We start from the raw sequence: 12,125 nt of genomic DNA, 5'->3' as shown, positions 1-12,125 counted from the left end.
ATCTCTACTCCAATACCCTGTGCTAAATGCAATGCAATGAATCAAACTTGGAGAGCAGATCTCTACTCCAATACCCTGTGCTCAATGCAATGCAATGAATCAAACTTGGAAAGCAGATTTCTACTCCAATACCCTGTGCTCAATGCAATGCAATGAATCAAACTTGGAGAGCAGATCTCTACTCCAATACCCTGTGCTCAATGCAATGCAATGAATCAAACTTGGAGAGCAGATCTCTACTCCAATACCCTGTGCTCAATGCAATGCAATGAATCAAACTTGGAGAGCAGATCTCTACTCCAATACCCTGTGCTAAATGCAATGCAATGAATCAAACTTGGAGAGCAGATCTCTACTCCAATACCCTGTGCTAAATGCAATGCAATGAATCAAACTTGGAGAGCAGATCTCTACTCCAATACCCTGTGCTAAATGCAATGCAATGAATCAAACTTGGAGAGCAGATCTCTACTCCAATACCCTGTGCTTAATGCAATGCAATGAATCAAACTTGGAGAGCAGATCTCTACTCCAATACCCTGTGCTCAATGCAATGCAATGAATCAAACTTGGAGAGCAGATCTCTACTCTAATACCCTGTGCTTAATGCAATGCAATGAATCAAACTTGGAGAGCAGATCTCTACTCCAATACCCTGTGCTAAATGCAATGCAATGAATCAAACTTGGAGATCAGATCTCTACTCCAATACCCTGTGCTAAATGCAATGCAATGAATCAAACTTGGAAAGCAGATCTCTACTCCAATACTCTGTGCTAAATGCAATGCAATGAATCAAACTTGGAAAGCAGATTTCTACTCCAATACCCTGTGCTAAATGCAATGCAATGAATCAAACTTGGAGAGCAGATTTCTACTCCAATACCCTGTGCTCAATGCAATGCAATGAATCAAACTTGGAGAGCAGATCTCTACTCCAATACCCTGTGCTAAATGCAATGCAATGAATCAAACTTGGAAAGCAGATCTCTACTCCAATACCCTGTGCTAAATGCAATGCAATGAATCAAACGTGGAGAGCAGATCTCTACTCCAATACCCTGTGCTAAATGCAATGCAATGAATCAAACTTGGAGAGCAGATCTCTACTCCAATACCCTGTGCTCAATGCAATGCAATGAATCAAACTTGGAGAGCAGATCTCTACTCCAATACCCTGTGCTAAATGCAATGCAATGAATCAAACTTGGAGAGCAGATCTCTACTCCACTACCCTGTGCTCAATGCAATGCAATGAATCAAACTTGGAGAGCAGATCTCTACTCCAATACCCTGTGCTAAATGCAATGCAATGAATCAAACTTGGAAAGCAGATCTCTACTCCAATACCCTGTGCTAAATGCAATGCAATGAATCAAACTTGGAAAGCAGATCTCTACTCCAATACCCTGTGCTCAATGCAATGCAATGAATCAAACTTGGAGAGCAGATCTCTACTCCAATACCCTGTGCTAAATGGTCCTTTCCAGTGCTGTTCTTTATTATTATTATTATTATTATTATTATTATTATTATTATTATTATTATTATTATGGATGTGTGTATGTAAGTATATTTATCTATGTATGCGTGTGTGTGTGTGTGTGTGTTTATTATACTGTTTGAATATGTTATTTAAATGGTATGATTGTGGTAGGTGATTAATATGTTTTACAACTGTATTGTGGTTTGATTTTTTTCTGCTATGTACTGTACAGTGCTTTCAGATACTACTGTATAAAAAGCGCTATAAAAATGCAAATAAACAAATAATAAATACATAAATTAAAACATTGCTATTGTCTTTTGGTAGATCTTCAGCACTATTTTGATAAAAGCAGTAGGTTTTGGAGTAATGAAAATCGTGTTTTGCTTCTAAATCTTAAAAGCCTTGATATTGGTAAGACATTATAAATATCCAATAGCATTCTATTACTTTATTAAATAAATAACTTACGACTGTAGATATAAGTCAGGGGCACTGTAGTTTCCATTGTACTTTACAGTACCATAACCCCCATATTTAAGTGTGTGGGCGTGAATTGAATGGCAGAGAAATACAGTACATGCCATCTACAGTTTCTTAATTTAAACTGGCTTTCACACCCCTTTTGTGTTCATGTCAACATGGTATTATAATTATCATTATTAATATGTCAAACATGTAAGGATACCTGACAGTTTTATTCCTGTATCCTCCTACCATGCACTACTAGCAGCAAGGTGCTGCCTCTTTAGGAGGCGGTTCTATAGCAGTGCAGGACTGTGTGCTGCGACTCGAGTCCTGAAGTGGCACATGGAAACCAGACAGTAAATCTGTTCAGTTCAACATGGCGAAGTTAATGGTTCCCTTTCTCTCACACTTAAACTTGAACTGCTAACTTGTAATATTTGTTGATAGTTTCCCTGAAGCGAATGCAAACTTTTCTTCAAAGCCGTGACTCGTTTCTGAAGGTATCGCAACTGACATCCATGCTGACAAGAAGTGCTGCACTGAAGTGAATACGATAACCACCAGCGCCGCTAACAAGGGAAATCAGAGACTTGGCAACATTGGAGCATAGGTTTACAGCAACCCCCGAATGGAAACAGCGTTACCTTGTTAACACTAACAAAGCAATCATCAAACGGGGAGCAAAGAGACAGAGACGGAACATTAATTAATATTTAAGCAAGCTGAGCGTCACTGAGTTGAGCAGGAAGTGAAATGGGCAGGGGAGCTGAATTCACCACCAGCAGCAACATCTGGAGTGATAGTATTTAAACATTTCAACAGAACAATACTGGATCATTGAAGAATGGCAGCCTCAAGTAACTCAAGTTTATCAGGTTCGTCGATATCATCTGGTAAGTACTATTAAGACGTGTGCATTTTTGTATTAACTGCACCGGGTGGTTTAAACTGGTGTGATATATACTTTATGATTCATGCATGTGCGGTATGGGCTGAAAATGTATGAATATTGTGACGAGCAGGCTCATTCTACGTGCAGTACTTAAGTACTTTCTTTTTATAGTGAAACTAAATACAACAGGTACCACAATGAATGCAAAAAAATGTAAAAAATTAAATTAAATTAAAAAAAAATTTTAAAAAAATTACGAAGTTGAATTGAAACATTGTTACCGTAACGCTTTCGGTGTGTGTTGTGTGTTTTATACAGCATACCGGTAATTGATGACTATATGTTTATTAATATATTGAAGACATTACGTCTTTACTGGTGTTTCTATCCTAGCTTTACACCAGGCTATTTTATTTGTGCACGATGGAGTAAAAACTAGATTGCTTGGAGCTGTATCTATTCTCCTGATGATTGCTCTAGACTGCACATTATTACACACGCACAAAAAGGTACCGAAAAAAGAGATGAACTCCGCATTTCACCAGCAGTCAAGAACAGCACACATAATGATGATAAACAAGCCCTGTCTGCTTAAGCGCTGCTTCTGTCAGATTTCTCCAACTGACATGTAATGAAATTGCAGTCCGTAAGATACACAGCTGTTATTAAAGTATTTTGTTGTAGCCTGTCTGTTTCAAAAGCATATGGCTTACCTAATTCAAAGCATGCTGGACAATTTGAAACGTTTTACTACAGTATTGCAGCTCTGCAGACAGCTCTTACTATTACTGTAGATTATTAAAGTTACAGTTGCACAAACCAACCTTTGAATGATACACAGGGATGAGAACTCTTATCTCAAATGTCCAGATGTTTTGACTTCCCAAGGTGCTAGAATTCGAAACTACATTATGACTTAATAAGAACTTAAATTCAACATATCACATGACTTTTGGGAACTGTGCATAGGTGCAACGATTTACACATAGGAGTTGCCAGTTGTGGTTTTTGTGAGTTAGTATAATGTTTTTAGTCTGAGTGATGGAGGGTATCTTTCAAAAATGGTTCCACTGTATCTGAGGAACGAACAATGAAAATAATGGCACAAAACAAGTGTTGTTGTTTGTTTGTTTTTACATATTAATGGCTTGGCCATATTATTGTGCTGTTGATTGATTTTGGTTTTTGATATATATATATATATATATATATATATATATATATATATATATATATATATATATATATATATATATAACGTTTTTTTTCAAAGTGGAACCGACAATGATACGCAATGCAGGTCAGAGAATCAGAATATGCAAATTAACTTGAGGGTTAAGTCTATGATATTACCTATTTATATCTACTTCAAAATGAGTAGTAAATATTGACTTACTGAAAACATAAAATGCTAAATAAATCTATTTTCTATAAATAAATAATTAGGCACAATGACTGGAGAAAGAATGCATGGATGTTTTGTTAGGCAAAACCCTTTCTTGTTTGCCCAGATTTATAAGAAATGAACATTTTATGAATAGGGCCTGACAGCTTACTAGACTTTCTGTTACCACATAGTGTGTGTTTCTAACCCTGGTATTATACATACAGTACTATATTGTGAAATATGATGTGTTCCAATGCATTGGCAAGGTTTTGCATTTTGAGTTGAATTCCCATTAAAGGAATGGCCCTGCATTTTATAAATGTGTAGAACTGAGAACACTGCAAGCTTTACATTTTCTTGTGGTTTCTAACCAAGGTTTGTTCCTCATCACAATTCCCCACCACTATGTTCTTTTCAGGATGCATCCATTTATTTTTAGTTTTTTTTTTTTTTTTTTTTGCTGTGTCATTATCTTCGCAACTTCATTTTTCAGTGGCACTGAGAAATGCAAATCAACATAGCAAGCAAATAATAGTACCAGAGATGATGTGTTTGTATGTAAAAGTTTGAGAAGAATGTATTCTGTGTTCTTAAAGTAATGTAGATTTTCTGAATGCAGTGTCTGACTAACAATAAATGATTGACCAATAGGTCACCACAGTTTGGTAAAAACAATTACTATATAACGATAACCTTTGCAATTGGAAATAAAAAATCATTATGATAACAGTTTTTGATGTTTATAAACCTGGGTGAGGTCACAAAACAAAGTAGAGGCGTCTGCAAAGTGTTTTTGAAATAATCATTTTTTCTCACAGGGATTACAGAAATGTACACAGTCTCAATAAAGGAATTATTTCACTGGGTTTGGAACATGTTGGAATTGCTTTTCACACAGATATTTCACACTGCTGTAGCTTCCTCTAATTGTTTTCATTTGAAATCATTGTCAGTTTTAAAGTAGCTGTTTGGATACCATTAAGTGCTTTGTTTTAAAGGCCTATTGCCAGTAGTGTCTATCCTTGTTTTAAATCTAGTCTTATTTGTTGTTTTAAAAATAGCTTTATATCGATTACGACCAGTAAGTAGCTTTATGTTTAGCACAATGTGTAAATTCTTCAGACAAGGCCTGCAGAATGTTAGCTTATAGTGTGTTACCCAGCTGGTAAATGTGGAAGGACTCAACAAGTAATAAGTCAGTAAGTATTGTGAGCAGTGATCAGTACTTGCTGACTGGTGAGTGGTTTGTTTCTAACAAGCGTGATTGAAATGCTGCTCTTGTGTTTATTACCGGAGGAGCATGGCAGGCGTTGTACCTTCAGGCTACTGTATATGTGTTCTGTTCTCCGTTGCACATGCCATTGTCGTCCTATTTATGATTACTCATTGCTAGTTATAAATAATATCTACTAGAAGGCTGTGCCAGTTACAAAAGCGCTCTTGTAAAAGAAAAGAGCAGAGGATCTGGGAAAATAGTTAACTTCCAAAGTATTCTGAATTAAAAAAAAAAAAAAAAAAAAAACACGCAGAAGATTCGGCAATGCGTAGATCAGCATACTGTATGCAAGGACAAGGGTCTGTGAATGGTAATTTTGCCCCCCCAAAAAAGAAATATTTACTATCAAAGTTATTTTGCCTTTAACAGAGCTACCATAGGGTATATTTTCAGAAGTTATCTTGTATATTGCCTATTTCTACCATGTGTATAGAATCCTATAGAGGCCCACTTTTGATGATTGCAATTGTTCCTCCATTTTGTAATGTGAGAACCTAAACAGCATACTGAAGACTGAAGTTAAAATGGTGTTCAAATAAGAATGTGACATTTCTGCAAAAGGTAGTTCCATCAAAGTGAAACAACTTCCGTACTAAGTATTTCATGTTTGGCTAATTTTTCACATCTTTTAGACCCTTGTCCTTTTCACTGAATTCAGCTTCAAGCAACAATTCACAGGGAGCGAGTTTAATAGAACACAATACACACAATGCTGTCTTGAATGATAAACATGGGCTTCATGTTTAGGTGGAAGTTTTTAAATTGAAAGCCACTTGAAAGCTAGACCGGGTGTCTGGAGTAGCTCAGGTAACACACGAGTGCAGTGAGTAGCCGCCAGGCTGTTTTGGAAAGCAACTCAGTCTTTATTATCTGTAAAGATTGCCTGGCAGAGATATATTGATCTGTTTTCCTTTATGAAGAAGTTGCCACTTGGTAATGGAATCTGGGGGAGCTGGATTGACCACCATACAACATCACCTGCAAAAATCAATGGATGTCAAAGAAAGATAATGCACTGCAGCTGAGATTTAATAAAAGCTGGGAGGAGTAGCTGTGTCTTATCAAGCTTTGTCTGTACCTGCTGATGCAACTAAAGGCTTGGCCTTTTTGCTGAGACAATACCTCTTAGTCATTATGAGGCGTGGAATGCTGAGATGTCAGCACATGCATTACAATCAAGTCCTCCAACGATGGCTGGTAATGCCACCCTTCGCTTTGGGAAACAAAACCGTAAAAAGTTTACGTGTAAGTAAGTTGCTGTATGTTTCGACAAAATATAGTATACTGTACACCCCACTGCAGTGTGTATATTCACAGCTGTTATGTTTTTATTTATTGGAATCTGCTGTACATGGTAGGTACAGTATGTGATTTAAAATTATTTTAATGAACATTTTATTCTAATTAATGCAATACCTGGTACTATATTCCATTGCAAAACAGGCATTCTTGTGATATAAAGCTGTGTTTTAATGCTTATTTTGCCAGGTTATTGGTGAGCTCCAGTCCATTTGAAGTGATGTAAAAAAGGGTTTGACTGTGTTGTCACTATTGATATCATCGTTGCTATCATTCAGCTATTGTCTTTTTACAGTGGAAAGGTTCTGTCAATGCCTAATCAGTCCAAAGGCCAGGCACTTGCAGTACTCTACTTGGAGATATACCAGCTGGTTTAAGATTTTTGCATATGCTATCTAATGGCATATAGACTGGATTGAAGCCAATTGAATTTGTTATTTGCAAAGCATCTTTTGAGGGATTCGGAATTCTTTCTCATCTGATTTTTGTTTCAGTAAATACCAGTAATCTCCTGTCTCTTATGTCTTCTTGTTTCTATGCAACAGACAATTCTATTAGTTAAGAAGGAATGCCATTAGAGTTAACACAGAATAATGCAGTGGAGTTTGAACGGGGCCATTACCAACTTCAGATATCTGCCCCAATGCAGTTGCATTTGCTAATGGACAGCAGCAGAAAGCATCACCGGGTAGTTTGTACTTAAACTGAGCTGCTGTATAATAGGTTATGAGTTTTTAATAGCAGTACAAACGCTGAGTTTCTTTTGTGTGAGTATCAACAGTTTCATTTTATGGACATTAGAAACCATAACACTGTCAACAGAGTCTAAAGCCAGGATGATGTGATTGTAATGCGAAGTCTGCAAACTATTGACATTGTGCTGGAGGGGTAAGTGACCATTCCTCATTAATAAATCCCAGGTTTTTAGCATGTACTTTTGGTTATGTATCATAATAGACCATACTGTAAGATACTATGAAAACTTGCTGTGTTACAGTGCTAGATCTAATTTATGCATGCAATGCAAACTCTTCAATAAAAATATAGGCAAACTGTTACTGTGAAGCGCTTTGAGATAAATTCAGCAAATGGTACAATTTGCTTTAAAGTTTTGAATGTATTGAAGTATGATTAATTACATCCAGCTTTGATTCTGACTGGCTGGTTTTAAAGACTGTGTGCCTAACACTTCCACTACATTATGCTGCATGTGAAGTAATAGAGTAATGGTATCAGTGGCTGGTTACTGGGAAGTATTTTCATCTTTCCTGTGGCTAGTGTTTGCTATGCTGGTCACGTGTAAATGTATACCCTCTGTAAACAGGTGCCACTACTTGATTCCTTTGACAAATACAAATATGTTGTCCCCCTTCTAATTAACAAGCACATCCCCAGTTAAATATAATTTCAAAGAATATGCATGAACTAGCAATTACAGACGCCTTGATTATGTATTTATTTATTTATTTATTTATTTATTTATTTCATTTTTAAATACATTTTCCCTTGTTAAACAGAAACCACAGTGACAAACTGGGAATGCAGCTGAAACAAATGCTGTGAGAAAATTTATGAGCACCACAGGTTTTGTTGTGTGTCAGAACATTATTTTTACAAACGTATTTATAAAAAAAGAATACAGTTTTAGTTCTTGAGTTTTATAATTTTAGCTCTTTAGTTATTCTTAAGCATGATTATAATAAAATATTGTCTATAAAATTGTCCTGCACATCTTATATTTCCTGGCGGGACTACCATTGTTAGATCAACATACACACAAACTCCACAGCATTCACTTCTGCTATAAGCATTCTGTCACGTTGGATCAAGTGTGTGTAGAGGGTGTGTGTTGACATCTGCTGATTGTCTAACAAGCTGGATGATGATCACCCACGCTAAAGAAACATTTTAATTATTGAGTGCTCCATACTATATAATATCATAACCTCAATTTGAAACCGTCATGTTCACATCTGGTTGGCAGAAACCAGCAGTCCATACAGGCTGGTTAACTTTCCAAGACATTTGACTCAAGCAGAGTATATTGGTTTGGGCTGGTGCTGACTGCTGTTTTTAATATGTTGAAATACATTTAATTTCCATGTGTTTTTATATGGAATAGCGTCAATGTAGACTCCAATGTTAAAATCTTCCTAATGGCTTGCAATTAGTTGCTAGTTTTTTTCTATTCTATGGTAGTCAACTTTAATAGCAGTATTTAAGGGTTAGTGCTGTAACAGGACAACGTTACATATGTGGGTCATCACTGAATAATACTGAATCAGACACAGAGCAGTGGGTGTTGACACGCTGCACAGGAGCGCAGATTTAATGTCAAAACTGGCCCTGACGCTAGGGTACTAACAATGGCAATCCTAGCATCGGATTTAATAAATAAAAGAAAACAAAACAAAGCTAAAAATAAAAGTTTGCCACACAAGATGAGCACTAGGCCCACTAAAAGGAACGTCCCGCTAAAGGAACCTACTACACTACGCAAACCCTCTCTATACTGTTTGGGATCAACATCCCCTAAACTGACCTACTTCTGGGCTCCCGGAGTCCCAGCATCCTCACGGCGACTCCGGCCTCTTCAAACGGCCTCGGCTGGGCAATGCCTTCATGACCACTGTCTTGCAGTGGAAGGGTTTCATGTAGTAGTTCTCTCCATGGAGTGGACGCTCTCCTCCTCCATTTCAACACAGCAAGCTTTCGCTCAGCACCCGTCTGCATGGCTATGGCCATGTAGTAGCCTTGAGTTGTGGCGTAGACGCCTTTTGAGCTCCACGCAGGCTCTCCAGGCACGCCCCCATCCAATCAGGCGCTCCCGATCAACTCAGCACAGGGTGAGCCTACCTGCTCAATTAGTTGCCTAGCAACTTGTCTCCTGTTGCACGCCCCAGCTGCTTCCATAAAGGCACATATGCACTCAAGAACGAGTGACAAGGTACTATAGCAGTGCCTGTCGATGAAGGCTCAACTGTGTGGTAGTTGACCGCGACTGTAGTTATGCGTCCCGAGCCGAAGTCAGGGTCAACTAACACATGGTAGAGCCTTCAACGAGAGGGCACTAGCGCTATTAGTACAATTCCACTGAGAAAAGTTTTAGGAAAATAGTCCCTAAAAATGTTCCTAAAGGATCACATACATAATGAGAAAAAAAAAAATCATTTAATTAAACAAATAACTTTTTACTTGTCAGAGTTACTTATCTGAACTGTACCAGATGTATGAATGGAGCAATATTATTGAACTGTCCATGTCTCGCTTTGTTGTTTTGCTGACAAACTGTGATTGGCTGACTTGACAGTTGCGGGTATAGTATTGATTGGCTGGTTTTGGTGGATAATAAAATGCATTTGGGCCAATTGTGTCTTTGTTTAGTATTTGCTGTAGAGCTTTTCTTTGGCAAGTCCATCTTATTCGTATGATTCTGTATGACACATGCATCCACAATATTTAGAATTTACATCCTAACCTTTAATGTAATATGCATGTATTTAATGTATTTGCATTGTTTTTTACTCTTTGTATTTAATGTACTATCCCTTGTGTTTCACTGTATTTAATGTATTATGCATTGTTCCTCACTATCTTGTAAAGCTCTTTGTGATGGTGGTCCACTATGAACGGCGCTATATAAAATAAATATTGATTGATTGATATTGATTTGAAGTGCTTTTTAATACCCCAAAAGTAACGACTAAAGCTAAGGTTTACAATTTTAAAAAGGCAAACTATGAAAGAAAGAAACAGAGACTAACAGAAGTAGATTGGAATAAAATAGAGAAAACATCCACAGAAAAATGTAGTACTAGAGGCGCAAAACAATTACATCTCAAAAGTAGACAAATCAAAATCTAAAACAAAATGGTCAAAATGGTTTAATAGATCAATTAAAAAAAATATTGAAAGAAAAAGGCACTTTAAAGAGCATTTTAAAAGGGACCAAGAACAAAGTACACAAAAAGAGTACTTGGAACTGCAAACATAAGTCAAAAAGGAAGTTGGAAAGGCCAAGAGAGAGATAGAAATGAACATTGCCAAGGGGGCTAAAACCAATTCCAAAATGTTTTTCCAATATTATAACAGCAAAATAATATTCAAGGAGGAAGTAAAATGTCTAAGATACAAATGGCAACATGTGGCAAAGTGGTGAATACGTGCAGGCCCGGAAGAAACAGACCGACAGAGACAGCGAGGTTGGTGAAGCTGAGCACTTGGTTGTGCTCAGCATTTAATAAACAAAACAAGAGAACACAAAAACAGGACACGGCACTTGAGGCCAAAATAAATAGACAAACAAAAACGTACTAAACAGTAAACAGACAAACGAACAAACACGGTGAGTGAAAACAACTATCAATTTAATTTACTTTACTTTATTTTCTCCTTCTCTCTCTCTCCCGTTCTCCACTCACCGAACACCCAACCCCGAATGAGTGAAATGTGCATCTATATGTACTGTTCTGCTGGGATTCAATTACTAATTAATTATTCACTTGAATCCCAGCACGTGAATTAATTACGTGCAACCTCGTGCTTAAATACAATTACATCGTAAATAACTCATGCTGCACACACCCATTTATATCCTGTGCAGCCATCTCTATACACCAACATTTACACACAACACGTAACATATAACACAGAAATGCACAAGGGCGTGGCCACGTTGCCACACATCATAGATGAAGAGAAAAAAATAGCAAATATATTAAATGATTACGTTATACACATTTTTACAAAGGAGGATACAGACAACATGCCCCACATGTCAACCTGTTCCTATCCAGTTTTAAATAACTTTAGCATAACAGAGGCAGAAGTGCTAAAGGCACTAGGAGCTCTTAGAATAAACAAATCCCCTGGGCCAGATGAGATCCTCCCAATAGTACTCCGAGAAATGAAAGAAGTTATTTACAAACCTTTACAAAAAGGGAAACAAAACCGAGCAAGGTAGCTACAGACCAATAAGCCTGACTTCTGTTATATGTAAACTTATGGAAACTATAATCAGATCCAAAAGGGATCCTATATGGTAACAGTATCCTGGGAGACAGTCAGCGTGGTTTTAGGAAAGGGAGATCATGTCTAACTAATCTACTTGACTTTTTTGAGGATGCAACATCGACAGTGGATAATTGCAAAGCATACAACATGGTTTATTTAGATTTCCAGAAAGCTTTTGACAAAGTCCCGCATAAAAGATTACTTCTCAAACTGAGCACAGTAGGTATTCAAGGAAATGCATGCACATGGATTAGGGAGTGGTTAGCATGTAGAAAACAAAGTACTGATTAGAGGAGAAACCTCA

At 37.2% G+C, this 12,125-nt stretch overlaps 1 protein-coding gene across 2 annotated transcripts in view; it reads left to right on the top strand.

Moving 5' to 3' along the window:
- Positions 1 to 2,266: 2,266 nt before the first annotated feature.
- LOC117394657 (beta-chimaerin) overlaps positions 2,267 to 12,125 on the top strand; it is a 115,504-nt gene continuing 105,645 nt past the window's right edge. For both annotated transcript variants that reach the window (XM_033993050.3, XM_033993049.3), the window contains exon 1: positions 2,267 to 2,847. In XM_033993050.3, coding sequence (XP_033848941.1) covers positions 2,799 to 2,847 — 49 coding nt within the window. In that variant the 5' untranslated portion in view covers positions 2,267 to 2,798. The remainder of the gene's footprint in view (positions 2,848 to 12,125) is intronic.

This window comes from Acipenser ruthenus, chromosome 3, assembly GCF_902713425.1.
Source record: "Acipenser ruthenus chromosome 3, fAciRut3.2 maternal haplotype, whole genome shotgun sequence".
Lineage (NCBI taxonomy): Eukaryota > Metazoa > Chordata > Actinopteri > Acipenseriformes > Acipenseridae > Acipenser > Acipenser ruthenus.
The sequence above is the reverse complement of the archived record's forward strand: the minus strand, read 5'-3'. Positions and strand labels throughout refer to the sequence as shown.